The sequence below is a fragment of the Acanthopagrus latus genome, chromosome 14, assembly GCF_904848185.1.
Source record: "Acanthopagrus latus isolate v.2019 chromosome 14, fAcaLat1.1, whole genome shotgun sequence".
NCBI classification, from domain to species: domain Eukaryota; kingdom Metazoa; phylum Chordata; class Actinopteri; order Spariformes; family Sparidae; genus Acanthopagrus; species Acanthopagrus latus.
The window spans coordinates 18,519,384-18,547,328 of NC_051052.1; the positions used below are offsets into that span (position 1 = coordinate 18,519,384).

At 43.2% G+C, this 27,945-nt stretch overlaps 1 protein-coding gene and 2 long non-coding RNA genes across 14 annotated transcripts in view; 2 read left to right on the top strand and 1 right to left on the bottom strand.

Annotated features, from left to right (window-relative positions):
* LOC119032215 overlaps window positions 1-27,945 on the top strand; it is a 1,052,400-nt gene that overhangs the window by 739,733 nt on the left and 284,722 nt on the right. The gene's annotated exons all lie outside the window — the stretch shown is intronic.
* creb3l2 (cAMP responsive element binding protein 3-like 2) lies at window positions 357-27,697 on the top strand. 2 transcript variants are annotated; one of them, XM_037121100.1, is made up of 12 exons: window positions 357-979; window positions 19,847-20,090; window positions 20,211-20,440; window positions 20,537-20,615; window positions 21,054-21,256; window positions 21,370-21,516; window positions 21,621-21,679; window positions 21,953-22,021; window positions 23,103-23,202; window positions 23,530-23,659; window positions 24,380-24,614; window positions 25,048-27,697. In XM_037121100.1, the coding sequence occupies exons 1-12, from the start codon at window positions 881-883 to the stop codon at window positions 25,121-25,123; spliced, it is 1,671 nt and encodes a 556-aa protein (XP_036976995.1). In that variant the 5' UTR covers window positions 357-880; the 3' UTR covers window positions 25,124-27,697. The 2 variants fall into 2 exon arrangements, with proteins under 2 accessions (XP_036976995.1, XP_036976996.1); XM_037121101.1 differs by lacking the exon at window positions 357-979 and adding an exon at window positions 15,646-15,852.
* Window positions 5,452-16,754, bottom strand: LOC119032220. 8 transcript variants are annotated; one of them, XR_005078810.1, is made up of 6 exons: window positions 16,116-16,613; window positions 13,935-14,011; window positions 13,661-13,853; window positions 6,064-6,138; window positions 5,751-5,862; window positions 5,452-5,657 (listed from the first exon to the last, which is right to left on the bottom strand). It is a non-coding gene; the product is annotated as an uncharacterized LOC119032220 (long non-coding RNA). The 8 variants fall into 8 exon arrangements; XR_005078812.1 differs by lacking the exon at window positions 16,116-16,613 and adding exons at window positions 14,753-14,814; window positions 16,620-16,734 and having other exon boundaries at window positions 5,452-6,138; XR_005078808.1 differs by having other exon boundaries at window positions 5,452-5,862.

Sequence of the window (27,945 nt, forward strand, 5' to 3'; positions counted from 1 at the left end):
GAAAAAACAATGAAAACATCGTTTTTGGTTGGACACAAAGTTAATTCAAGACCTATAGTGGCAGTTTTGGAGCTTTTGATCATATCACATGTTCTTCACTGACAGTTTAAACTAGCCAGATGCTTCAAATTCAAATTTCGTGTTTGAAAAGTTAAGACCAAACGTGTATTTAACTTCAGTATGCATGAAAATGATAATCATAGATTATGAAAAAAAAAAATGCTGTTTAGCGTCTTGTACAGAACAGATGGCAAAAAAACAAATGAGGAATTAGATGCTTTATTTTGAAGACCCAAAACCGGAAACGCCACTTTCTTAATTTTGGTACTTGCTCATAATATCACAAACAGCTGGAACAGACAGATAACGCACGTTTTGTATATCCCGCATTAAATCTACAAAATACTCTCCCACATTTAAACGAACAGTCGTGATAACTTTTTATTGATTGATTTTCGATTGTATTTCTGATTCCTGATTCCTGAGTGTGACTCCGCCCTCACATTCCTGTGTGTCTGGGCTGTGAGGAGGAGCAGGAGCAGAGAAAAAGGGACGAGAGGCTGCTGGGAGCCGCCTGTGGACCCCCTGAACCAGAGAGGAGATGATAAACAACAACAGCACCAACAACACCAACATCACTTCTCAGCTTCGATCCGACCGCTGCAGCTCCTCACACTTCACCCTCTGAGTGCAAACAGACCGGACGTGTTTCTTCTTTATTCCCTTTTCTTCACAAGTTGTTGGGAAGTTTTTTTTTTTTTTTCTTTTTCTTTCTGGCTGGAGTTTGTTTCCAGTCTGACTGCATCAGAGTAAAAGCTGCTGAGTTTCTTGTGTCGCACCGACCAGGCCACAGAGAGAGGAAGAGGCTGTGGAGGAAATCATGGAGATCCTGGATAGTAGTGAACCGTTTCTACACTGGGACAGGAACCTGAGCGAGCTGTCTGAGGCCGGGGAGATCGACTGTGCGCTCTACACCAACGTGAGTTATCGATCAGGGATGTGTGGGTGATTGATCAGGGCCTGGTGATTGACTCTGGAGCCCATCAGGAGGATATAATCACCTTTAATCTCTCTGTGATCGTGGCTTTAGTTGTGTTTACTTTTCTGTGTGTGTGTGTGTGTGTGTGTGTGTGTGCGCAGTACCCGGCTCTCCATTCACAACCTGAGCCTTGGGGTCCAACAAGGTGATGCAAGTCTCTCAGCCTGGGTTTTCACCAGTTTCCCACCTTTTATTATCATGTTTTTTAGCACACAAGTCTACAACCCAAACAAAAAAATAAAGATAGAACTGTGTGTGAGAAGAAAACTAGTCAAGGACAAAAGTCAACTTTAGTTTTCTTCCCATAAAAGTTCCCACAGTTCATCGTCACATCTTCAAATGATTGTTTGGTCTGACTAACAGCCCAAAATCTGAATATATTCAGTTTAATGCACTTTTTGATCATTTAAAACAGAGAAAAATTGCACATAGTCACACTTGAGGTGGTGAAAATGGAGAATATTTGTCATTTTTTCACCAATTTTACGTAATCAACAAGTTAAAGTAGTCAAAAATAAATATACATTTAGAAAATCTGCAACAAATTGTTAATTTTCTACTCATCCGTATTAAATCGATCATTTGTTCGTTAAACCAATTGTCAGAAACTCAAAGATATTTGTATTTGATTCACTATTTATCACATATAACAGAACAGCAGCACACATTCACACTCAAGGAGCTGGAAAATAAGAATATTTGGCATTTTTGCACTAAAATTCCTGTAAATCCATTCATTTCACGCTGAAAAGTTCTTACTTAAGACATCTAGTAGTTTCATGCTTGCAAATGTTGAAACAGTTTCTCAAACAATGGTTTCTTGTTCAAGGTATCTAGTGGTCATACGCTTTGAAAGTTTGAAATACCGTCTAGAAGTGCAGTATTCTAATATAAAATGTCCAGTGGTTTCACGCTTGCAAATGATGAAAGTCCGTCTTGTGCAGTGGTCTGTTGTTAAAACTGTCTAGCAGTTTCACGCTTGTAGGAAAACTCTCACAAAAGATATCCAGTGGTTTCACGCTTGGAAACGTTGAATCGTCGGCTGGATTGGTCACTTCTTTTAAAATATCCAGTGGTTTCACGCTTACAAATGTAGAAACAGTGGACTCTCACTAAAGCTATCCAGTGGTTTCATGCTTGCAAATGTTGAGTTACTGTTTTGAGCAGTAAATTTTAGTTACACGTATCAAGTGTTTTGATGCTTGCAAGTTTAGAAACGCCTTCTACAGCAGTGGTCTCTCGCTCAAAAAGAAGAAAAATCCAGTGGTTTCATGCTTGGAAAGGGTGAGTCACCAGCTTGAATGGCAGTCTCTTGATAATGATATCCATCAGTGTGGAAACAGTGACTTGAACAGTGGTTTCACGCTTGCAAATGTAAAAACACTGGCTCAAACAGCGGACTCTCGCTAAAACTATCTAGTTATTTCATGCTTGAAAATGTTGAAATGCCACCTTGAGCAATAGTCTCTCACTAAAAGTCATCAGTGGTTTCACGCTCACAAATGCTGAACCACTGTCTCAAACAGTGGTCTCTGGTTCAAACTATCCAGTGGTTTCATGCTTACCAATGTTCTTATGTCAGAAAACTGTAGGAGGAGTTGACAGACACACAGAATCTCCTCAGTAACAGGATCCCTGCTCTAAATGTCCTTTCACCTCCAGTTATGTAAGATGTGTGTGTTCCAGCCATATGTGTCTGTGTGGACCAAGAGGAGAGTGTGTGTGAGACGGAGAGAGTGAGACAGAGACCTGTGTGTGTGTGTGTGTGTGTGTGTGTGTGTGTGTGTGTGTGTGTGTGTGTGTGTGTGTGTGTGTGTGTGCGTGCGTGCGTGCGTGCGTGCGTGCGTGCGTGCGTGTGTGTGTGTGAGCGCTGAGACGACAGGGGGAGCGTTTGGGTTTACAGGGAAAAATCCAGCTGGTTGCAGGATGAGAATCAGACACCACAGAGGCCTGCTGAGCCCTGAGACAACACACACACACACACACACACACACACACACACACACACACACACACACACACACACACACACTACAGACAGGTAAAGACTTGTGTTGCTGCTGAAGCTTCAGAGTGTTCAAGCTTTGAATGTAGGTCCTTGAAACAAGTCCCGAGGCTACAGATCCTGTCAGAGACCATCAGGCGGATCAGATCAGGGAGCTGCAGCTGCTTTTGTTGACTGCAGGAGTTTTTTCTGCATGACAGGAAAAATTACAGGACGTTTTTGAAGCTTGACCTGCTGATGAGCGATTATATTTAGTTATGAGAGCAGAGAGAGGGAAATTTACCCACATTTTCATCTTTTTCATTAATTTTCCTCGTGTAGTGTCCTCATGTGATGCCCCGTCAAGACGATGACGTTATCGATACAGCATATTTTATCCACCTGTTGATGTATATGAACGTGAGCGCCGCCATTTTTGTTGACTCAGATATTAACTGTTGTGTTGGGATGCAGTTTTTGTTAACAGCATGAAAGTCAATTTCCTTTGTGTGGTTTTATTTTATGAATAATATTTCAATATTTGTCTTAAGAATTAAAAATGCATTGCTGTTGGGGTGTACTGACATTATGATCTTACTATCACTATATCAGTAACATGAATTGATCTCAAAATGATAAAAGAAGTGATGAACGTAATCATTTCTGTGGCAATATATCATTAACAGTTAGTAGTTATTGTGAAAGACCAGAGAAACAGAAGTAGTGCGATAATCTGACATGTTTTTAACAACTTTCACAATAAAACAAGAACTTTTTCATTGTTTGGCGAAACAGGAGGCTATACATGATGAATTCACCGCATTAACCACAACAAGTTCCTGCATTATTGTACATTAGCTGCTTTTGATAACAAAAACGTGTTTGTATTGGCAGGGACTCGAGCCAGAGCTCCTCTCCACATGTTTGATTAGTCGTCAAACATAAAGTCTTTCACTCTCCCTGCCACCGACGGCACACAAAGACCAGGTTGTGTAAAATTGTTAGAGAGGTGAATATTCTATATATAGTAAAGCATCAATAGTATGTGTGTGAGTGTGTGTGTGTGTGTGTGTGTGAGGGTGGGGGATGCATGAATGTGAAGACTGCAGTGTTTGAATCTCAGGCAGCCCGAGGAGCAGACTGGAGTCTTTGTTGGGTCGAATCTCACTCTCACTCCGTCTCCGCGGGGGGTCTGTTGACACTGGATTCCTCACAACAACGTTAACCTTCTCGGTCGGTGGCATGTGTGGGATCCTCAGCACTGACGCCTGCTACTGCCGTCACTACTGTCCTCCGCTGCAGGAAAAAACTTTCATCAGAATCAAGTTCCTCAGGTTTACGATAGTGACGCTGCATCAGTATGAAGGTGGAGTCGCCTTTCTGAACGATCTTCTGTGACGCTGTGTGAAGTGATAGTCGGTGTTTGTGTGATATGATTTACATCTACGTCAGGGGAGGGAAAACAGGCTGTGAAGCGGCAACATCTGGAGTAAATATGATGCCGTAACCAATGGGTATGATAATAGTCTTCATGACACTCTGGAAGATCTCGTCCGTCCAGTTTTTGTGCTGAAGCTGCTCTCTTATGATTTGATCAGACTGATGACCTAAAATTTTAAATGATAACGTGTTATTCGGTATGTCTTTGGTTCTTGGACTCCCATATTCATCTGTAGCTCTTCATAGTCCATCTACATTGATTGAAAGATGAGTCTTGTGTAAGAAAAATCTAATTTTTCAGAGCGTGGAACCCATTTCCATGGGAAATATTGGCCATTCTAGCTGATTAAGGCTCCTCTGTGTTCATTGGCTGGTCGATAACTGTGTCCACCAGCTGTTTGGTGTTGAGTTTATCGCACCATTTAGTGTGATTTTAGTGAAATGACTTAACTAAAACAGTAAAGTTACTGGACACAAAACCAAAACAAAAAGCTGGAAGAGGTTCAAACACAAGCTGCAGATTGGTCACAAATCACAAATCTGATTATAGCAGCTTTTCGTCTAAGTTGAATATAACTTAAAGACATCAAATCATGTCGTCTACTACGCCAGCATCCAACACAGAAGCATCTCACACCTGCACAAGTGAACAAACTTTTTCTTGCCGATGAATAACTTGTGTTTCTTAGATAAAACGTTACTTATACGTTAAGTTATAGATGGATACGTAGATAGAAAGAAAGATACACCATCTTGTGCGAAGCTGTTTATAAAACACCTGCAAAGAAAATCAATCAACTGTCTGATTTGCTGGTTCCAGCTTCCTAAATGTGAGGATTTCCTGTTTTTTGAGACAGTAAATTAAGAGTTTGGGGGTTTCAGGCTGTTGTTTGAACAAAAAGAAGCAGTCTGAGGATGTCACTGTGAGCTCAGGGAAATTGTGATGAGCATTTTTCACATATTTGTCATCAATAGACTCAACAGTGAACCGAGGAAATAATGACCTGGGTGCAGCAAAAACAGAAGGCCAACTTGATCAGCAGGTATACGATGAATGTAGATGTGCAGCAGTCAGTTAAGCCGCTTTAAACTGGAGGTGGAGCAGATTTTTAATAAAAGATAAAGGTCAGCAGCAGAGAGAGAGAGAGAGAGACGGAGCGTAAAGGACACGGATCGGATTTCTGTCAGACAGATCTGTAAGCAGACAGACAGAGAGAGAGTGTACCCTTAAATTTAAATGCTATTTCATGCACATGCACATACTTTTTTAAAAGAAAAAAAAAAAACCTTGGCGTGGAGTTCAACACATGGTGTACTCGCTGCTCCTGCGGTGAAGAGGAAAAAGACCAACGTGCAGAGGAAGAGGGAGTGTTTGCAGTGCACACGCTCCAGGGTTTTCCTTACATAACACACACAGCCTCACTTCAAACTCCAGTATCCAACCCAACTCTTTTCTTTTCTTTTTTCATGAATATGCATATTGGCCCCCATGAGCTCGGCACACTCTCAGCGTAAAGTTGTGTTATTCAAGAGCAAACACACACACACAAACACACACTCACACACACATATATTCAAACAGCTTGATCCATGTGCTCACAGTGCAGAGCCTGTTCTCCGTCGGGGCAGGGCATCCTGCTCGCTGTAGTGGCCTCTCTCTGAATGGTCCATGTGTCTGTGGGGAGGGACACACACACACACACACACACCCACACACACACAGAGTCACGCAGCAGCTCCATCATATTAGATAATGAATAAATGACGACATAATGTCACAACCAGTCACATTTTAGAGCCCATCAGAGGTCACGTCTGTGTTTCAGTTTCAGAGCTGTCTGTCTGTCTGTCTGTCTGTCTGTCGCTCAGCTGAAGGAACACACCTGTGTATGATAATGAAGCTACGGTGTTATTACTGCAGGTGTGGAGCCGGATCTTCAGGTTGGTCAAACAGAAAATGAAGACTCCGAGGCTTTGTTTGAGATACACATATAGACAGATGATACAAAGAAGGAACAGACTTGATTTTCCTGCTGCGTGTAGAACAGTTTCTGGCTGTCGGTCCAAGAAAACACTTTGAGATTCAATTAAATCCACATTGTTTTGTACTGGGAACAGAACAGAGCCTCCTGACATTACAGTGTGGTATGTTTTGTGGCTTTTATCACTATGTCTTGTCTTAAATGTAAATAAAACGAGAGAGAGAGACAGAAAGGAGAAAATGACTGCAGGTTATGAATGAGAGTCATCTAAGTGGCTTCTAGTGGTTCATCATGTAAATGCTCAGTTAAATTCTCAGTCCTGATATGCAAAACAAACATAACGTGAGAGCTGAACGCTCGTCACACAGTGTTACAGAAGAGACGACCACATAGGTGTGAAATTTAACTTGTTGTCGTCAAAAAGTTGTGAATGTGTCTTAGATATTGAGACTTTCATGGCATACTGACACTGAATCCACCGACTTTGTGATCCTCTCACTTTTTCACTTGCACCAACACCCAGTTTGACATTTTAGCAAAATTAGTTTTTCAGTGAAATGTCTCAACATGAGAGTCATGAAGTCGTAAATGTGCTACACTTACTCATCAGGATGATTTATTATAGCTCTTCACCATCATCCTCTCAGTGTTTGAACCCGTCCAACGCTTCAGTTTGTGACACAGAACTAACGACATTCCCACGACCCTTGACTACACTTTGCTTCTGCTAATTAGCACAAATTAGCGTGCTAACTTTAGGGAGGAGGATTAGGTTTTTTATTTATTCCTGGAGATCTATGATGAGCAACTTTGTTGAGTGAATACTACTAGTTGTTCCACCGAGCAGCCAAACTATCACCCATAATTGTTTTATCAGAAAACTCATCATTTGGATCGCTGGTCGTCAGGATTTAGCTCAAAGCACCACTGACATGGAAAAAAGTGCAAGGAAAAAGTTGAACTGTGCAAGCTTGAGATAATATCCTGCTCCTCACGTCTCTGTTAAAGTCTGCTAATCTACCTGCAAAGTTCAGAAACTTTCACCGTCAGTTTGCTTTCGGCCTCCATGTGATTTGAAATGTGTTCTGTGACGTTTTAATCAGATTTTACTAAAGTTTACCAGAGGTTTGGCCTCTAAAGGCTTCTTCTGTGCTGGTCAGCTACAATATTTGGCAGACATAACTTCACCTGGCTCTGATCTACCTCATAAATCACTTTAAAGTCCCCTTAAATCGAACCCCGTCTTGCTGACTTTCACTCTCTGGTGACAGCAGCGATCTACAGATGGTCGGCACATGGACGACACGTTTTAAACTTTTTTTTTTTCCACGTCTGATGCAACTTCTCGGCTGACTCTGAAAACTCAGACCGGAGCTCTTTCTTGCTGCAGGCAGGAAGCCATTTGGGAGCAAAGCGCAGGGTAGCAATCAGCGTGTGTGTGAGGGATCATTATGGAAAATCCACAGGAGCCTCGGTTCTCTGAGGCTAAACTAAATTTACCTCTTCATGTCTGTCTGTATTTCTGTCTGTCTCTTGATTCCCCATCCCCCATCTGCCCCCTCTTGTTTTGCTTAAGGCACCATGAAATGTTTAAATGGCTGTGTGTGTGTGTGTGTGTGTGTGTGGTTAGCAGGGCGTGGGCTTAATATCCCTGCTTACACACCCAGCCCTTAAAATGAGCCTGGAAGCAGTTTTTTATTTAGTTGCAGCAGCCTGCCGAAATGTGACACACTGACCGCTTATTCTTTCTTCTTCTTCTTCTTCTGCGCGTTTACGGAGGAGAAATTAAGATACGTCCATGTTATAGAGTTCAAAGTGGTCGAGTCAGCAGAGTTTTAAAAGGGATTTCTGCACGAGAACATCAAAGTGTTTAAAGCCGTTAAACGTGGTATTAAAACAGCGAGGTGTCCGAGCTGCGAGAGCCAATCAGCTTTCATGTTTTTAATGGATCCTGCAGCTCGTATCCTGACTCGTAGATCCAAATGTACTCCTGAGAAAGTAACCTCTCCATCCGCTGTCCGGTTGACCTCTCACCCCTCTCTCCTCCTCCTCCTCCTCCTCAGGCTGAGCTGAGAGTCAGGACGAGTCGGCTCCCATCCAAAATGCCAGAAACTTCTTCGCTGCTCCGACTTCTCCTGCAAAACCGCTTATTAACCTCCTTGTTTCTCTTCCTCGAACCTCCTTCTTCGGACATTTTCTGTGTGTGAGGCTGAAGCTGAATGAATGGATGGATGAACCAAACACACAGAGCACATGTGAACACCCGTCTTATTTTATATTTTATGGTACAAAACTATTTCCTCAGTATTTCCAGTGATTTTGGCACCATCCTCGCTGCAAGTCAAAAATTGAGTTTGTGAAAAGAAAGATGAACCGACTGAGGAGGTTAGAGAGTTTAAACCTCCTAATGTGGTCTTGTTATCCTCTTGGAGAAATCTCCAGTCGGCATCAAATCAGCTCCAAATTCCCTTTAAAAAAAAACAAAAAAAAACCATCAGCGTCTTGGGAGCTGATGAGTCAGAGGAAACTCTACGACCTCTGTGAAACACTGACCGTGACTAATTCTTCATTATCTGTCCCTGCTAGCAAAGTCAGCAGATGTAACATGTTAAGATTTTCTTTTCTTTGTTTGAAAATATTGTTTCAGTTTGTCCTGGTCACAAGCCGGCATGCAGGAAACTCTGTGATGAGATAAATTTCTCCTTAATCATTAATAAACTCCTTCGTTAAATTGTTCTGATAAACATCTTCTTCTTCTTCTTCTTCTTTTTCTCCTTCTTCAAAAACAATTCTTGTTATTCAGTAAACTTGTTCTTCTTTTTCTTTTTCTTCTTCTTCTTCCTCTTTTTCTTCTTCTTGATCTTCTTCTACGATAAACTTCTCTGATAAACTTATACATCATGTCGGCTGAATGATTAATGATGAGTGTTAATTTATTCCCAGACAAAACGCTGATGTTTAATGATTCTGCAGGATACTGGATTCTGATCGATGACAGCGTTTATTCTTTCATGCAGTTTTTTTTACAGAAACATTGTGTTTTTCAAGCACATCAGGACTTGAACTGTGTCAACATGTTGAACCCTGCAGACAAATTATTCTTGTTCCCTCTCTGCACATTCCTCTTAAAGAGCGACTCACCATCACACCTTCTTCCCCCTCTAACATGAACCTCCTCAGTCCGTCAGACGTGAACAAACCTATTCATCCATTCAAAGCTCAATGTGTGTGTCTGTGTGTGTCTGTGTGTGTGTGCGACATGACATTCAAGCATGTTTCTACTTGGCAGCTTCATCGGAGGAATTAAGATCAGCAGCGCGCCCAAACAAGTTTCCTGGAGTGTTTTGCCTTTTCCAGGGATTAAAACTCCTCACTATGAGGCGCTCGGCGAGAAACCGGCATTGACCCAGTTTTTCACCCGGCAGCCACAACTACGTTTGTTTTCTAACCTACGTAACGTCTTCGCTGATCTTGACAACAATTGTTTTGGGGGGAGGGGGGGAGATAATCCTGCAGCAAACATCCAGATAAACACAAAGAAAAGCGCTCGAGAGGCTCTCGGTTAAAGACAGGAGCAGTTTGAAGTGATTAGGAGATGAAACCTGTCGAGGTGAAGTGATTTAATCTAGTGAGAGTTGATGAAAAGGAAGATTCAGTGGAGACAAAACACAAAAGAAAGCTGGAAAAACTTAAATCTGTGTGAGCAGGAGGGTGAGGGAGTTCACTACCCCGTCTGCTAATGTGTGTGTGTGATGGTACTCAAAGAACAGTCAGTGTTACAGTGGAGAGCTGGAAAAAGTTATGTGTGTGTGTGTGTGTGTGTGTGTGTGTGTGTGTGTGTGTGCGTGTGTGTGTGCTGACCCAGTTTACACACTCAGGATGGAGAGAGAGGGCGAGAGACATCAGGAGGCAGCTGTGCTTGTCTTTGGCACAAACAGTCTCTCTGCAGCTGTGTTTGGGGACAGGAAGTGGAGTCGCACCGACGCTAAAAGACCCATAATTATAATGAACTTAAATCTAAATGATCACAGGATCGTTACGGTTATTAATTAAAACACTCCTGTCGCTCATGTGCTTTGGGAACTTTATTAAAAATATATTTACAGGTTGTTTTACCAAGCTTCAGGAATAACTCCGTACATAGGTCGTGCGTGACGTTAGCGAGTGTGCAGCGTGTGAGAGTTAGCATGAAGTTAGCGGGAAGCTAACATCATAGCTGTAATCACAAATCAACGATACGACTCTTTAAGATCGAAAGCGAAGTTCCTGCGTCCTGCTCAGCACCCGAGTTTTATCCGAAGTTAGCGACACCCAGTTTGACCTCCTCTTCTTCTATGAATATATTTACATTACTGCCAGCTACATCTTCTTATGTCTTATAGCTACAAAAGCACGATGTCTGAGTCATTCGTAGCTGGTGTGAGTGTTACCCTGAAGAGGAGCCGTTGTGCAACATCTGGAGGGTTCAGTGTGTTTGGATATTTGTGGGAAGAGTGGGGGTTGTACTGAGTGTTCGGTCATGATGACAGAGACTGGAAAGTTTGTGCCACTCTGTGTTTATACGTGTGTGTGTGTGTGTGTGTGTGTGTGTGTGTGTGTGTGTGTGTGTTGGGGGTGGGATTCCTTTTGGATCTCACCAGCCAGACTGTGGGGGGGATTTTACAAGAAGGGGGGACCTGGAAGGAAAATACAGAGACCATTTTCCATTTGTCATCCTCCTGGTCTGTTTCATACCATCTCACTCTGAGGCCTTCTGTTTATCTCTATTACTAATTCACACACACACACACACACACACACACACACACACACACACACACACACACACACACACACACACACACGCTCTAATATCAGCACGGCGAGCCGCTGATAACGCCCGACTTAGTGACCGCTCGGTGAAGTCGACATCTCCCCCGTGACATTTTCTATTTTTGACCCGCTTCCTGTCGTGCCTCAGCATAACTTCGGACTTCTTTTTATTCAGGCGTGAAGCGTTAATGAGACCGAAAAGAGGTCGAGGGTCGGCGGTGTTAGACAGGAAATGGAAATTAAGGCCTGCAAACCGGTTTGTAATGGATCTGCTTTGATTTCTGTTTGTTTAACGCGTGTGTGTATTCCTGTCGTCGGCTGTGGGCTGAGGGTAAACACTCGCGGCCCGGCTGGAGATCACGCCTACTGTTATTCTCTCACATCCTGTTGTTTACATCCATTAACCATCTCTCCACCCCGTCACACTTTCATTTCAAAGAAAAGAAGCTGCATATTCAGGAGCTTTAACATCCCATCCACTTCAAGTCTGTGCAGCCCCTGTTTTTGAGGCAAATTCCTTCCTTTTCCAACTAAAGTATCTCATTAATCACTTCGTCCCTTTGACTCGGCTCAGAGACGATCTGCCTTCAGGGTTCGGCTGGATGAGGCCTCCACCTCTCTGCTCAGCAGGAACAGATGTTTAATTAATCCTCAACTTCTCTGATAATTGGTCACTTTTTTTCCAACATTCCCTGAGTCCAACTTCTCGGCTTCTCCTTTTTGTTGAATGTGATAATAAGCCGGTCAGGAAAAACAAGCCAGCTTTAATCACGTCAGGATTTCCTCCTCCCCTCCCTCACGCTGCAGGTTGTTTTGCTACCTTTTCTTCCTTCCCGTCCCCCTCTCGTCGCCTCCCTGATTAGAATAAAGGTTTTTAGGGATCGATGTCTTGAATCTGGGTCAGGGATTGTTGTGAGCTGCACTCGTCTCCTTGTGAGAACCAGGACATTTTTCTGCAGCGAGGTCATTCTGTCCGGGGATTCGCCCTCCTCGGGAGCTGAGCGGGAGGGAGGGAGGGATCCGACATTATGGAACGAATGATGAACGCGTGTGGAGACAAGCAGCCAGACGGTGTTCGCACTCTGTTAGGAATGACGAGTCTGACACATGAAGCCGGCCCGCCGTGAGAGCTGCAGCACAGTCCAGACGCGAGGCCTTGGCTGCTGGGCTCGCCTCCCGTCAGATAAGACCCAGATAGCTGGAGCCCTCCAAGGCCTGCGATCCGTCTTACTATGCTGACACGGACAATAACAGCGCAGCAGCGAAAACAAAGTGCCAGCCTGGAGTCTCAGTGCTGTTACAACAGATGATAAGTGGTCCCAGAGAGATACACAGTCCGGTTATCTGATGCAGGCTCCGGCTCGGCTGAATAAAGTTTTAGCTGTTTTAAAGGCGTTCATGTCGGATCCTCACGGTGCAGCTTGTCGCTGGGTTTAGTTTGACTTTCCTCTGACTTTTTAATGAGACAAATCAGACTGAAACTCCCTTTTCTCTTGACACGTCATCACTCAGTCTGACATCATGTCTGTGCACATGTTTCTGTTTGGGAGAAGGCGTTATGTTGATTTATTTTACTCTGATGAACCGATATAAAGAGTTTCCTTCCATGAAAGTTGGCTTACAACACTCGAGTCTATCTCATCTCCACTTGTTGATTTATTCGTCGCCCTGTTTCCTTTATTCTGGCTTTGTCAGATTCCCGTCACCATCAGCTTTGCTTTGAGTTTAAGGGTCCGGAAACACCAATGTTTGGACCGTCATTCAGCGTCTGTGGCTCTAATCGTTGTGGTTTGTCCTGCACCGTTGCCGCTAGTCTTCCTTGTTGGCGTCTTTTTGGCCGATTGTGCACGTACAATCAGCGGAGCAGCAGCAAAAAGAAAGGGAACACCGAATGAGCTCGTCGCTGTCGTATCCATGATCTCACCTCCATTAATGTGCTCATGTCATTTACAACTTTTTTTATCAGACGTGTACTTTGATCAAAAACTGCTTCTTTATCATAACAGCAGCTTGCACATCCACAGTCTACGGATTTCCCTTTCTGAGTGATGAATTCAGACTTCAGCACATTTGGTTGGTTGTCGGCTGGAGTCCTCGCGGTGTGTTCAAGTGCAGCTTTCTGTCCGGGACGCAGTCGACGCGAGGCGACACAGCAGTCGGCGTTCGTCGCCACTTGTTTCTTCCATTCCTGTGCAGTGTGTCCTGGCGCTAACACAAACACAGCGCGCTAAACAGTGAAAGTGGAAGAAAAACGGCGATGAAGGTGAAGGAAAGGACGGCTTACTTGGTCAATTATGGACTTAACTTCCAAATATTAACTCTTTGTAATATTTGTTTTAAGGTTTAAGCAACACGTGATTGACAGAGAAGCACCTGAAGAGTGTGAGAAGTTATAAAGATTACCGTCAGGGCAAACGTTATTTTGATAGTTGAATCAAAGACGAAGATGTTTGGAGGTCGTCTGCACTTGTCGGTCGGAGGAATCCTGCGCCGCTCTGCAGCTTCAGCTCCTCCACATGTTCTGCAGCCGAGTGTTAACACAGCTCGCACACATTGTTGGCATTCCAGCAGATACTCGCTGCACTTTGGTTCCCAGCTGCAGGAAAGAAATGCCAATCCTCGAACTACGTAACGAAGACTGAGGTTCACGTATATGCAAATGTTGTGCTGCTTTTACCTTGAAGTGTTTCTGAGGGTCAGCGTGAGGTGATTCGCTCAGAAGGCAGAGAAACTGGATCGTACAGGAACGTCAAACTGGGTGTGAAAATGAAGTCCGAGAAGGAGATTTACATTTTCTCTTTCAGTGAAAGAACTACTTTCCTTGTACAGTAAAATTAGATTATAAGATGTGTTATTATCGAGAGTTGTAGCTGATGCGTCTCTTGGTTTAAGGCCTCACATTCAAAAAACCTGAAACTGAAATTCTTATTTTAGCAACAAGCTTGTTTCTCTTTCGTGTCTTAAAAAAAGTCTTGTTCCCACAACCCTCTTCTCTGTACTTGAACATGTATTTTATGTGTATTTTTTGGACGTTTGGTATCGTGGCTCGAGTGTTTGGACATGAGCCTGATATAAATACTGTTTTTTCCCCCTTTGTTTTTCCCAGGAAACTCCTGAGAAACTGATATTAATCTCAGTGGGGGCTTCCCAAGTAAAAAGAAAAAAGAAAAAAAAAAGAGGTATTTGAAACCAAAATCAAAGAATTTAAAAGAAGAAAATGAACTTTTAGACATTAAACTACAATAAAGTATTTACACTTTGCACATAATGTGCAGAATAACCAGTGAACATCTGAAAACAGCTGCCCAGTTTCCCTCAGGAAGTTCTGTCTTATCTAATCTTTTAATGCTTCTTCAGCTCTTTAATTCCTCAGGATGTTTCCTCTGATGGAGACTTTAACCTTTGATCCGCTGTGATCGAGCATCTCGACCGGAGTTCACTCATCAACAGCTAATTAAAATTTTAAAACTGCGGACTTGAATTATTGAAACAAACCTTTATTAATGAGTCATTTGCATTCATAATTGAAGACGACTCGCTGGCTTTTGTTGACGGCTCTGAAAGAGAGAAACAGCTGAGATTTAATTAATGACTTATTAATATAAAGTCGGATTTGTTTGTTTTAAAATGCGCCGAATTCACTGTTTGCACTTCCTGTTCACAGTGTACCCTCGGCTGAACAGATAACTATCTCTAGATTAATTTGAGACTGCTGTAAACTTAAAAACGTGATATTTCTAAGGCAAGTTCTGCAGATATAACGAGCGTCCAGCTCCTGTTGATTCTAAGTTTGTTGGTGGATGTTTCCTAGATAAGCACTATGAGTTCTTGATTGGTATCGAAGGGTTTTAAAGTACAGCAGCTGATAGTGTTTTACTGCCGTACAGTTTGTCTAACGGGCAGATAAACGGTCAGATATGGCTTCAAACGCTGTCGCAAATTGGCAACACGTGTCCAATCGGGAGCAGATAAACCAGCGATAGTGTGGCGGCTGATACGAGTCTCCAGCAAATCAAACAAATGAGTCACGCAGTTCATCCCGACTGACATTCGTGTGTGCAAGTGTGTGTTTGCCTTCATTTATTAGTGTGTGTACACACTGATGAGTCCAGGGCAAGGTACACACTAACACAAACACACACACACACACACACACACATGACCCTTGGGCCTGTGTGGGTGTCTTCAGTCTGCTCAGGTCGTTTTCTCTCATTGAGCTCCATCAACATCTGGTTTTGCTCTTTAGGGCAGGAAGACGTTACATCATCAGACTTTCCTCGTCTCTTCACTCCGAGGCTGAAACTTCTGCTCGTTAAGGGTTAAAACAGACCCGCTTATCCTACCTTACAGAAGAACTACAGACCAGAGAGGACATTCCTTCCTCCCTCTCGCCCCCGCCCACTAATTTAGCTGCTAACTAGTGACCCACACAGCTGTGGAGGCTTTTACCGTCAAGTCTGCCTGGTAACTGCTTTTTCTAGGAAACAGGACAATTAGTCAGCTCACCCGTCAGAACGTAAAGAGAATTTCATGTGTGTTGGTGCTTCCGTGTGAGTCTCCTGGTTCGAGTCAAGTCAAGAGATGTCACCTCTGCAGTAAGTCACAGTGACACCTGGTCAAACATCAAATATTTACCTAAAGGTCAGACCGTGTATGTGTGCGGTGGCCTGAAGAGATCGACTGCAGCAGCCGGCCGCCGAGCTGAACCCTCGGACACGAACGACGAGGCATCAAACTCTTTATCTCATTAATTAGCGTGTTGTTGGCATTCTTACTAGCGTTAGCCAGAACAAAGCTACTGCCAACACCCCATACCAACATTCACATTTTCTTATTTGTTTAAATTAAACAGTCTCACCTGAAAAAGATCTTAACGAGGGTGTCATGTCTTCAAACACAATCAGTTGAATCCAGCAGCAACGTGTACAAACCTCGTGCGAGTTTAGCAGAGCTACCGTTAGCACTGATTTTGTGCTTGTTAGCAAAGACTAGCATGCTAACACGCTGTTCAGAGACATTGTACCTGCTAAAAGTCTGCATGGCTGATAGCATTTAGCCTAAAATACCCTGACTGTAGCCTCTCATATCATCGTGTTTTATCATTCCTCTGCCTCTGGTTCTTCAGTCGTCCTTTCTGACCTAGTTCACAGTTTCCACTTCCGCTTCCACACGTCTATATTTGCCTTTCTCTTCTCTGACTCGGGCTTTCTGTACCCAACACGGTCAGAACTCGAAGGGATAATCGCTCTGCATTTCATCCACGACTTCATTAAAAGATTAAAATCTGCACGTTCAGCGATGGTGGAAACGTTATTAAGTAAGAACTTGATGCTCCTTCGGGCTGCGACCCACTGATTCTTACCCGCTCGCCCCAGTTCTCCCGTCTGGAGGTTCGGTTCTGTTCTCCAGCTGGCGAGTGTTGAGTTACAGTTGGCCCTGAATAACACCTCTCTGTTGGGCTGCAGGGACAAAGAGCTTTCTGTTGTGTGTGTGTGTGTGTGTGTGTGTGTGTGTGTGTGTGTGTGATGAGTTACACCCGGTGAGCGATCCTGCGGCCCGGCCCGGCCCGGCCCACTGCCCTTGCATTTTCTCGTCATACACACTCACACACAACCACAACCGCACACTGTCACCGTGAAAATGACAGGGAGCGTATAAATCCTCTGTCTTTCTCTCTCTCTCCCCTCGTGTTCGGTCGGGTTTTGTTTATTTGAGTTTTTAATTTTAGGATTCGAGATGATTCACAGCTTCTCTCATGATGTTTCGAGTAGCAGCAGTGAGCCATGGAGATAAAAAGTCTGATGTCAAAGGTCATATAAACCACGTTTGAACCCACAAAGTATGGCTTGGTTCTTTTTTTAAAAAAGGATGAAGTCTGTGTGTGATTACGCCTCCCTGAAAACGACGCCCTCTTTTTCTTTAACCATCATCGTCAGAAGTTTCCTCCTCTTGTAGCTTCTCATGTCTGATGGTTTGAAATCCTGCCAACATAGTTTAAATATCGTAATAACCTGCACAAAAACCAGCAAACTAAAACTTTTGGTTAACTTATTATTATTATTAAGTTATTCATAAAGTATCTGGCTCAGTATCTGAGGTTACTACTGACAGTGGTAACCAAGTTTTTCTTCCAAGACTGAATTAACTCGCACATTTCAATAAATCTGGCAGAATTGAGAAGCCAGCTGACTGAAATCACAGACTTGAGAGCTGTTAACCTCCCGCGAGCGTCGCTGTGAACATGGAAAGCACGAGAACAACTATCGGAAAATCTGTTAGTTGTGTTGATGTTTTAATTATAATACCGTAGAAATCTTCTGTCTTCTTCTGCCTCTTCTCAGAAAGAACTCGTGTTTTTCTCAGGCAAAGTGTCTGTAATTTAAATTTGATGTTATTTTTTGCAGCCACTTTCCTCAAAACTACAATCAATTCTTTCTTCTTTTCTTTTCTTCTCATTATAACTTTGCATTCTTAACGTTTCCCCTGCAGTACCCCGACTGTGAAAAGTGGTATTTTATCCACTTGAGCCGACATTTATAATGACTACCATCATCGCATCACTGTCGTCGCCCGTGTGCTTTAAGATCTGAAGAGATTTAAAGATATAATAACAGGAGCAACATGTGGTTGGACAGGAGGAGGAGGAGGAGGAGGAGGAGGAGGAGGAGGAGGAGGAGGAGGCGAAGCGTTGTTAAATAATGTAAACATTTGCTGGTAATGTTTTGGCTCGTGCACACATGCATCCATATCGTGGTTTCGTTCATGCTGATGGTTCCTCTTAAAGGTGGAAATGGACCCACTGGTGGATTAATGTGTAAACATTTGCCTTCCTCCCCCTTGAATAGATTCACGGTATGCTGTCGCTGTTTGCATTACACACACACACACACACACACACACACACACACACACAGCGGCCTGAATCCAGCACCATTTAGGGCAGTGTGTGGCGGCGGCGGTGTGTTTATGGAGTGAGGAGGTCATTTCTCTGTATGAGTGTGAGAGAGAGAGACAAGTCAAGCCTCTCTCTCTCTCTCTCTGTAATTGAAGCCACATGCTCTGTGTCCTGTTTCCTCTCGTCCTCCATCTTAATTTCACTCTCACTTTTATCCTTTTATTGCTCGTCCATACGTCGTCGTGCATCGTTCCATCTTTCCCAGCGTCTCCGTCTGAACTCCACAAGCTTGTCTTTTCTCTGAGTCAACAGTTCAGAATGTCTGACTTCCATGTGCGTTTGATTTAAATGGTTTACTGCCTCCTCATTGGCCGAGACCACACGCCGTGACTAATATTCCATTGGATGCATTTTTCACGTATTCTGCCCGGCAACAAAACTCGGAGCAGCTGAGAGTTACATCAGAAATCTTTTGGAGGTTTTCTCGGGGCGAGGAGTTCGAGTGAGGACAGGACGGACAAAAGGATTTTATTTTGTAGGTTTTATGCAAAAGTAAAACATTTAGGTTATAAAATGAATCCGTCGCTGTAGATGATGATAATAAACGTACATGTATATGTTGTTTGGAGAGCAGCCAGGTCACCATATTGTCACTTTAAGAAATGCAAAAGTGAGTCTAAGACACTATTATCCTGAAAAAAAACTAATAAATAAAGAGTTACATGCAAAAAGTGACTGATTTCATTATTTTAATGCCAAATATCAGCACTTATACCAATATTGTATTAATAAACAGCCCCCCAAAAAGATTTATTTGTCTTTTTCTGATATAAATGTTAATTTTTTAAAATACTCTCTTGGAAAAAAGTGTCATTTTTCCAAATACTTGCTCAACAAAGTGTCTTATTCTGTCTGCAGAAGGTAAACAATACTAATAAACTGTATTTATTTATTGATAAACTGCAAAGTTCTGCAACAAAACGATCAATCATTCTCTTCTTTTAGGTTTGTCACATCCTCCAGTGTGAATATTTCCTGGTTTTGAGGGCAAACTGTGATTTCCCCCCCAAATATTTTGTAAACTCATCAAACCTCCTGGAATAAAATCTGTAATGAAAATACTTGTTAATTGCTGCTTTAGGGCTCGAACAGTAATTAGAGGCCTCGACCGGTCGTTGCTGCTCGGTGTGTAATCAGCACATCAGCAGCGGGCTTTTTTGCTTTGACTGCCTTTATGTTTATGTTAGCCACAACACCTGCACATGGAGGCTGGAGCTCACCTTGCTGAGAGATGGAAGGAAAAGATATAGAGCAGGGAAGAAGAATGCAGCAGCAGGAGGAGGAGGAGGAGGAATGCGGTGAATGTGGAGGAAAAAGGGGGATGAAAGAGTGAGATTAAGGGGCGGTGGATGTGTCGCCACACTGAGAATCACACACACAGAAAGAGGAAGATTGATCGGAGAGATTCTCGCTGAATTTTACAGGTTTTTAATTGGCTCCTTTGGTGTTTCCCTCGGGGGGAGAGCTGAAGGGAAACCTGAAGGAAAGGTGGCAATAAAACATTTAGCAGCCTCTAATTACAGTCAGACTGCTGAGACTCGTAACTGTGCGACTTTATTTAATCATCCGTCTGTCTCCTCCATCCTGATTGATATTTTTGAGCTCGTATTAAATATCTCCCTTCTGTCTTGCAGCATTTCTCTGAGCTCCTGGACGACCTCTCCCAGGATGCCTTGCTGGGTCAGCTGCTCAGCGACCCCTTCCTGTCCGGAGTGCGAGGCGGCGGGGAAGCCATGGAGGGCGAGGACGGAGGCGACCTCTCCCCGTCGTCGCCTCTCCCGCCGCACATCACGGCCGAGCACAGCTACTCGCTCTGCGGGGACAGTCGGCCGCAGTCGCCCCTGTCGCACCTGACCGGAGAGCACGGCAGCGAAGCCGGTGAGTCGCAGATCTAACACAGATTTTCCAACATTTCTGGTTTCTGAACAGTTAGACGTGAGGATGAAGTCGAACAGAGTCGTGCATGACAGGCGGCCATGTTGTGTCCTCTCCAAGCAGAGTCCGATGGGGATTCATCCGAGTGGCCCATGGAGCAGGACGAGGCCATCGACAGCCTCCTGTGTGAGACTCCCACCCTCCTCCCCACCCTCTCCCTGTCACTGTCCTCGGGGCCTCAAGCACCCGAGGGCCCGGCTGTGGCCCCTGCTGCTGCCGCCGCCGCCACCACCACCGCCGCCGCCCCAGTTCAGACCACAGTCAGCAGCCACAACACAGGCAAAGGCATCAAGGTGAGAATGCAATAATGCAAACTAACACTTTTGTTTGTTTCCACTGAATTTCTTGTTAATTTCCAATCTTTCCTGTCATTGTTTCTCTTCTCGCAGATTAAGGAGGAGAGCATCATCCCTCAGATTAAACTGGAGCCTCATGAAGTCGACCAGTTCCTCAATCTTTCACCCAAAGGTCTGAATCTGAACTGTTCCCCCTCCTGTTTGCTGTTGAATGAAAGTTATCTGATGCTTCACTGACACCTGCAGGCCGTTTGTTCACACAGTCACACGTTTAAACCAGAAAAAAATCATGACGTGCACAGCAAACAAAACCCACAGCAAATAGAAAAGAAAGAAATATAAAGATACTGCAGGCTGTTGAAATAGATTAAAACAAAGTAATCACAAACAGAAGTTTAAGGGACACCTAAAAGAAAAGTAAAAAACAAAAAGGAAACTTTTTATATTTAATATGAAGTGATCCCAGTCGACATGAGCAACAATTAAACAATCGAAACATTATTAGATTATTAGAACATTGTATAAACTAAGTAATAAATGAAATTAAAGAACCAGAAGAGGTAAAACGAGCGACCAGCAGCAGCAGAGCTAACCTCCTCCTGTGTTTCAGGTCTGGAGTCTCTGCAGATGCCTCCCACTCCTCCCAGCTCCCACGGCAGCGACTCGGAGGGCAGCCAGAGCCCCGTCCACGCTCCGCCCGGCCTGTCCTGCCCCACCTCCCCCACCAGCCCTCCTCCATCCCAGGCCGGCCTGAAGGTGTCGCCTCGCACCGCCTCCTGCCTGTCCAACTCCCCCCTGCTCACCGCCCCTCACGTAAAGAAATTACCAATAAATATCACATTTATGACGTTTCCAGAAAAAAAATCCAGATGCATGAACATTTTTTATGTGTCGTAACGTTTGACTGTCTCTGTGTTTGGGTGCAGAAGCTGCAGGGGTCCGGCCCGTTGATGCTGACGGAGGAGGAGCGCCGGACGCTGGTGGCTGAAGGTTACCCGGTCCCCACCAAGCTGCCGCTCACCAAAGCCGAGGAGAAGGCGCTGAAGAAGATCCGCAGGAAGATCAAAAATAAGGTACGACTCACTCGAGCTGTCGAATGTTTAAATGAAAATCAGCCTCGACTTTGCGTCCGGCGGCAGCTCACGTTCCTCACGTTCTTGTTCTCCGTCTGTCTCAGATTTCTGCTCAGGAGAGTCGCAGGAAGAAGAAAGAGTACATGGACACCCTGGAGAAGAAGTGAGTCTTCCTCCTCGAAACCATTTCTCCTTCGCTTTGGAAAACATTCTGAGCATCTTTCTTTTATTCAAAACTTTATATGCTTCACTCTTGGTCAGGACTCTCATTTTAAAGACATGCTTCAGGAGTATTCCAGCTTAAATAAAGATTAAATAACGATAACTAAGAATACAAAAACATAAAGCACTCTATAAGGATTCATGAGACTTGATCTACTCTGTAAAAGTTGCCATGTGTGGTCGCTGACCCTGCAGTTCTGCTGTGTGACCACAGGGTGGAGACCTGCTCCAACGAAAACAACGAGCTGCGCAGGAAAGTGGAAAATCTGGAGTGTACAAACAAGTAAGAAGCCGTCAGATATTAACACACATATGTTTACAGTTGTTAATATGTGTGGTCAACTCGATTGACATGTATTTGTTTTCTATAAAAATGTGTTTTAAAAAGAAGTTTTTCATTATTTTTGACTTTGAAGAGCGAGAAAAGATTATTTATATTGTTAGATCCTCAATAATTTAGTACTTTACTGTGTCATATCAGTAATTTAAGCAACAGTGACGCATGAGATGGAGTAAAAATAGGTCTCGCTGGAAAAACACTTTAAAATTAAAATCTTAAAATCTCAGTTTTTAAGGAAGAGACGTGAACTGTCTACAGATTCTGTCCGCGGTGACTCAGACGATTGAGCTTCAGGAAATTAAAAGCAGAGATGATTCAGACCTGGATCTGTTTTGACAGTTTCTGTTCTTCCTACGATTAAAGGATTTCAGTTTTCGCGGCACTTGGTGTGTTTTCGGGAGGACGTGGCTGAATTTTTTACCGTTTTGAAAGTGACGCTGAATCAGAAGCTCAGATGTGGCGTCCATACATAGTCATGAGGCCATTTTAATGTTAAATGCTTGAGCTGCTTCGACTGGACGGCGCTTGTTTGCTCTTGTTATGCATGGATGAACTCTGTGTGTGTGTGTGTGTGTGTGTGTGTGTGTGTGTGTGGGGCTGACTGGATCACAGCTGTTTTGGGTCTTGTTTTCCTCTCACTGGTTAAAGTGAGCTTTAGCGTCACTGTGTGTCAGTTAAATGAACCATCTGTACACGTGTGTTTTAAGTGTGTGTGTGTGTGTGTGTGTGTGTGTGTGTGTGTGTGTGTGTGTGTGGATGCAGCTGCACCTGTGTAGTGTGTATGTGTTATTTCACGTCATTGAACAGCAGAACCAAACATCAGTTTTCTGACTAATGTTGAATATGAGACACACAAACACAACCGTTCGCGCTTGTATTCGTTGTTTTATTGACATGTGCATCTGTATATTGTGTGTGTGTGTGTGTGTGTGTGTGTGTGTGTGTGTGTGTGTGTGTCTGTAACATGTGTATGTTATGTGATGTCTGTGTGTCTAACCTGTATATGTGTGTGTTCGTCCCTCAGGTCTCTGTTACAGCAGCTGCAGTCGCTGCAGGCGGTCGTGGCTGGAAAAGTCCCAAAGTCCTGCAGGGTGGCCGGGACCCAGACTTCATCCTGCTTAATGGTACTACACTGTGTGTGTGTGTGTGTGTGTGTGTGTGTGTGTCTGTGTGTGTGCGTGCGTGCTAGCAGGAGATTGAAACATTGATTAAAATATTGAATTGGAAACATCTGCTTCCATCATTCATTAGCAGCTTAGTGTTGATTCATAATTTATTTACCCCCTCCTCTCTCTCTCTCTCGCCCTGTATGTGTGTGTGTGTGCATGTGTGTGTGTGTGTGTCTCTCTCTCTCTCTCTCTCTCTCTCTCTCTCTCTCTCTCTCTCGCCCTGTGTGTGTGTGTGTGTGTGTGTGTGTGTGTGTGTGTGTCTCTCTCTCTCTCTCTCTGTAGGTGGTCGTGTTGTGTTTCTCTCTGTTTTTGGGCAGTTTCTACCCCAGCAGTTTGACTCCGTGCTCCTCCACCATCACTGAAACTGGAGTCGCCTCCAAACAGCTGGGTGTGGAGTCCTACACAACCACAGGTAATGACACACACACATACACACACACACACACACACACAATGGGACGCAACTTTCATAATTCGGTCCATTCTCATGGCTCTTAAATGCAAATATTGCACTTTCATTTATCAGCTGGCCAAAACCAAAAATACTAATCGCAGGTGTTGTTGTGCGTTTGCTGGATGTGTTTCCAGGCAGCTAACACATTCGCCATAATATCTTTTTTTGACAGTGACGTCACTGTTTAGCTGCTGAATGACACAAGTGAGACAACAGACCCGTCTCTAGTTCAGGAAGAGTCTAAACAAAGGTGAATCGTCTCGGTGACTCACCCAGCAAGAGTGACGTTTATACAGTTTTCACTTAAACAGGCGCGTCCTGCTGTTTCCATCGTAATGAATCATTAGTTCCTGGTTATAAAACTGTGGACGTCCAATTATAACGTTGCCAATAATCAGATTCCACCTACGAGCGCTGCAGTTACAGCTACAGAGACTGTTGACCTTTCACTGCATCCTCTCCACCACCACCCACTAAACACACACACACACTTTTGTAATAGATATAATTTTCTTAACAATCAAATTCAGTTTCCCATCGTATGCTGCCCACACACACGCACACACACACAGGCTGCACTGTTTTTTAAAAGACAGCCATTAACATGTGGTGGGGAAAAGAAAAAAAAAAATAAGCGAGTTTGAAAATTTAAATCTTTCTTCCTCGTCTCTCTCCCAGTCAAGTCGAGGAGTCTGTTATCAACCTTCGAAGAAGAGCCGCCATACGTCCTCGGCCTGGGCGGAGAATATCCCGACCAGATAGAGGACGCGCCGGCCGTCGTCATGGCAGCGTGGCGTCGCTCCGAGCAGCAGAAACTGGTGGTGGAGCCCAGCAGGGTGGAGACACACCCACCCTTCAGGAATAAAAGCAACGACACGCAGACGTCAAAAAACCTGCTGATGGACATGCACAGGTAAACACACACCACCACGACAACACACACTTTACTCAGGAACCGTCAGGGGTGCTGAAGGTCTTTATTAAGATGTTTTGCAAGTTATTTATATTTATTGTATTGATTTGAATGATCGGGATAACTTTATCTAATAGTTACGATCAACAGGAATGTGTGGCAAACTTGAACACAACTACACAAAAGGTCAAAGCAGCCACTGGAGAGAAATGCACCAGACTCCCTTAGAAAATCGCTCAGTTTTAAGAGTTGTTGAATCAGGAGAAGCTTTTTAACTTTTGTTAAACACTCCCTCCAACAAATTCTTATTTATTTGGGCCTTTTTGTAAATTCGGCATATGTTATACATGAAGTTATTTATTCCTTTGTGTAAAAACCATCGTGTCCGGATCAGGTGGATCTGCTTGTTCACACTCTGATCTTTGTCCCTCAGGTCTCTGGAGCAGAGGGCGAATGAGAGCAGGAGTAAAGTGATAGAGCTGGAGCGAACGGTCAACGAGACCTCCTGAGGTTCATATCAACAACCCCCCCCTCCCCACACCTCACCTGACCTCACCTGAGGCCCATGATGACCTTTGACCCCTGCCCCCTCTGGAGCATGGTTCAGTGTCCTGGAGCAAACCTCATACAGTAGATCCCACTGCTGATTGTTTAAGGTCATTTTGTTTCTGCCATCTCTGCTAAATCAGATACACTGAAATAGTAGTTATGATTAAATAATAATAATGATGATGATAATAATGATACTAATGATAACAAAGAGGCACTGGTTGCCTTAATTTCTGAAGTAAAGTTGCACTGAGTTACAAGTTGTATCGGCATGAAACACTTGAGAGAAATTCAAACAGATCTAGTGAATAATATAACAAGGCATTTATTCCAGTAGAAAGTTTATTAAAATATGACGTGAGGCTTTTTACAGGACACTGACAGAGAACCTTTGTATTTATAGAAACTTTTTTTTTTTGTTTTTCAAAAAAAAATTATTGCTCTTTGTAGTTGTATTTCTTTTAATATTAAATGTTTTATTTCATTCCAGTGATGCGTACATCCCATTTTGATACTTGTGTTCATATTGTATTTTCGTGTTTTTATTTTATTGTACTTTTTATATATTGTGCGTATTTTTTTTTCTTCTGTTCTGACTTAGAGTTGCAAACATTTGAAGGCTTAGCTCCGGGGTTCCTGCGCTTATTTGGGGGAAAAAAAAGTTGATATATTGGCTGTAAAAGAATGAAAAGGATTGAGTTGAGTTCTAAGAGACTAAATGTCACATATAAAGACACTTTTAACATCCTGTTTGTGATGTTAGCAAGTCTGAAACAGATTTCACTTTTTTTCCACAACGAATACTGACTGAAATTTTTAAAAAATCCACCTCAATATGAAGGTTTTCCAAAAGAAAAAAGCAGTTTTTTCCCCACAGGTGTTCATATTTGACATGTAAGGACCCTGTTAGCTATACTTCACACATTTTGACTTAGTTCTCTCTGTATTATATCAATATTTGTCTTGATATTCTACAAAGTGTTCGATCGAAGCATGTTAAAGGGCTACATTTTTCAGGTTGCTTTCACAAACCTTTGTGTGCAGATGAGCAGCAAACTACACGTCAAAATACCTTTAATATATCCTGTAAGGTTGCCTTTATTTTTGTGGAGTAGCTTGACATCATAGAAAGTTAGCCGTGCAGCTAGCAGCCTGGACTGGGAGCTCAAAACTCTGAGGACGTGTTGGTGTTTGCACCGGTAGCACTGGAGCTTTGTACCAGAATGGGCTGCGGCTAGCTGCTTAGCATGCTAAACATGCTTTGCGACACAGTACATAGATGTCATAATGTTTTTCTTACATACTGCATTTTTAATTAACCTTAGATGTGCTGGTAGATTTACTTAGACTCAGCCAGGCTAGCTTGTTTTCCAGTCTTTGTGCTAAGCTAAGCTAAGCTAAGCTAAGCGATGCTATCCACCTGTAGCTTCATATTAACATACATACCTGAGAGTGATATCGATCTTCTCAGTTCAGTCTTGGCAGATAAGAGAAGAAAAGATATATTCCAAAAAATGTCAAACTGTGTCTTTTTTTCTTAAATGTCTGATGGAACCACAGAATCAACTTTCCTGCGCTAACTTTATTTTTGCCTTAAACCCTGCCATGTTTTTTGCCTTAAACACTTTCAGCATTTGCCAAAAAAACCCCCCCAACTTTCATCCCAGAAATGAATTTAAAAAGTATCTATTTTTGTAAATATAACTTGTTAATAAATGAGGAAGTCTAAATGTGTCTGGGATCTGTCAGTTTATGAACCAATCTATAATTCATAACGAGTCTATTTTGGATGTTGTTGATAAATTATGAACGAGAGATGTCGTCATGGTTTTTTTTTCTTTTTCCTGAATGTCTGCTGGGTTTGTTAATGACATGTCGTGGCTTTAAATGTCGTAACTCTCCATCGCAAGTGTCCTACCGATGGGTTTGTGAGTTTCTGAGCTTTATTGAAACACGTTCTTTCATGTGCGTTACAGTCCTCTTATATCACATGAGGCCAGTTCACCTTCTGTACGTTCGTTTTGTTGTTGTTGTTTGTTATTCAGATGAGTTTTAACCGATATCCTCCTGTCAAAACAAGCCAAGAAATGTTAGAAACTGTATTTTACAGCTGAGGATGAATCAAACTGTCAACTTAATTAGATCCCAGTCCCGTTTAGAGGCTAGAAAACAAGATTTGTGTATCAAAGTCTCATATTTTATAGCTTTGTAGATCAGAGGCTAGACCATCAAAGACTTGCTGTTCAATCTGTCTGTGCTGTAGTTCGGATGCACTGACGATGCTCCCAGATAGCCAAAACTACATTCCTCACAGAGTCTACAAAGGCTCTATCAGAGAGATAAACATAGTTTTTATGTTTTCATCATTTTTATGGAAAATTCTCCTCCGGCTGAGACTGAAACTAGCAGCCATTGGAGAGCATTTTCCAAATCAGTTTAATTTCCACGTTGCTCCCGTGTAACGCCACTCTGACTTAGACTTTCTGTCTCTTTGCTTTCAAATGAATAAAGTATTTTCCTTAGTAAAAGCATCATATCTGCGGTCGTGTGTGGTTTGTTCGTGGAGCTCACTGTTTCCGTCAAGGAAAAGAAGATGAGACAGTATTTCCGATTATATTATGTTGTTAAGTAGTTTGTTTTACGACCAATTACCTGCAAATCAAATGACATTTAGCGTCAACCTTCGGCTGGCAAATGTCAGCATCGTTATGTACTAAAAGATGGAGAACGGTGTCGTAAATGGTACCCGACAGTCTGTAAAAGTTTTAATCAGCTCACATAA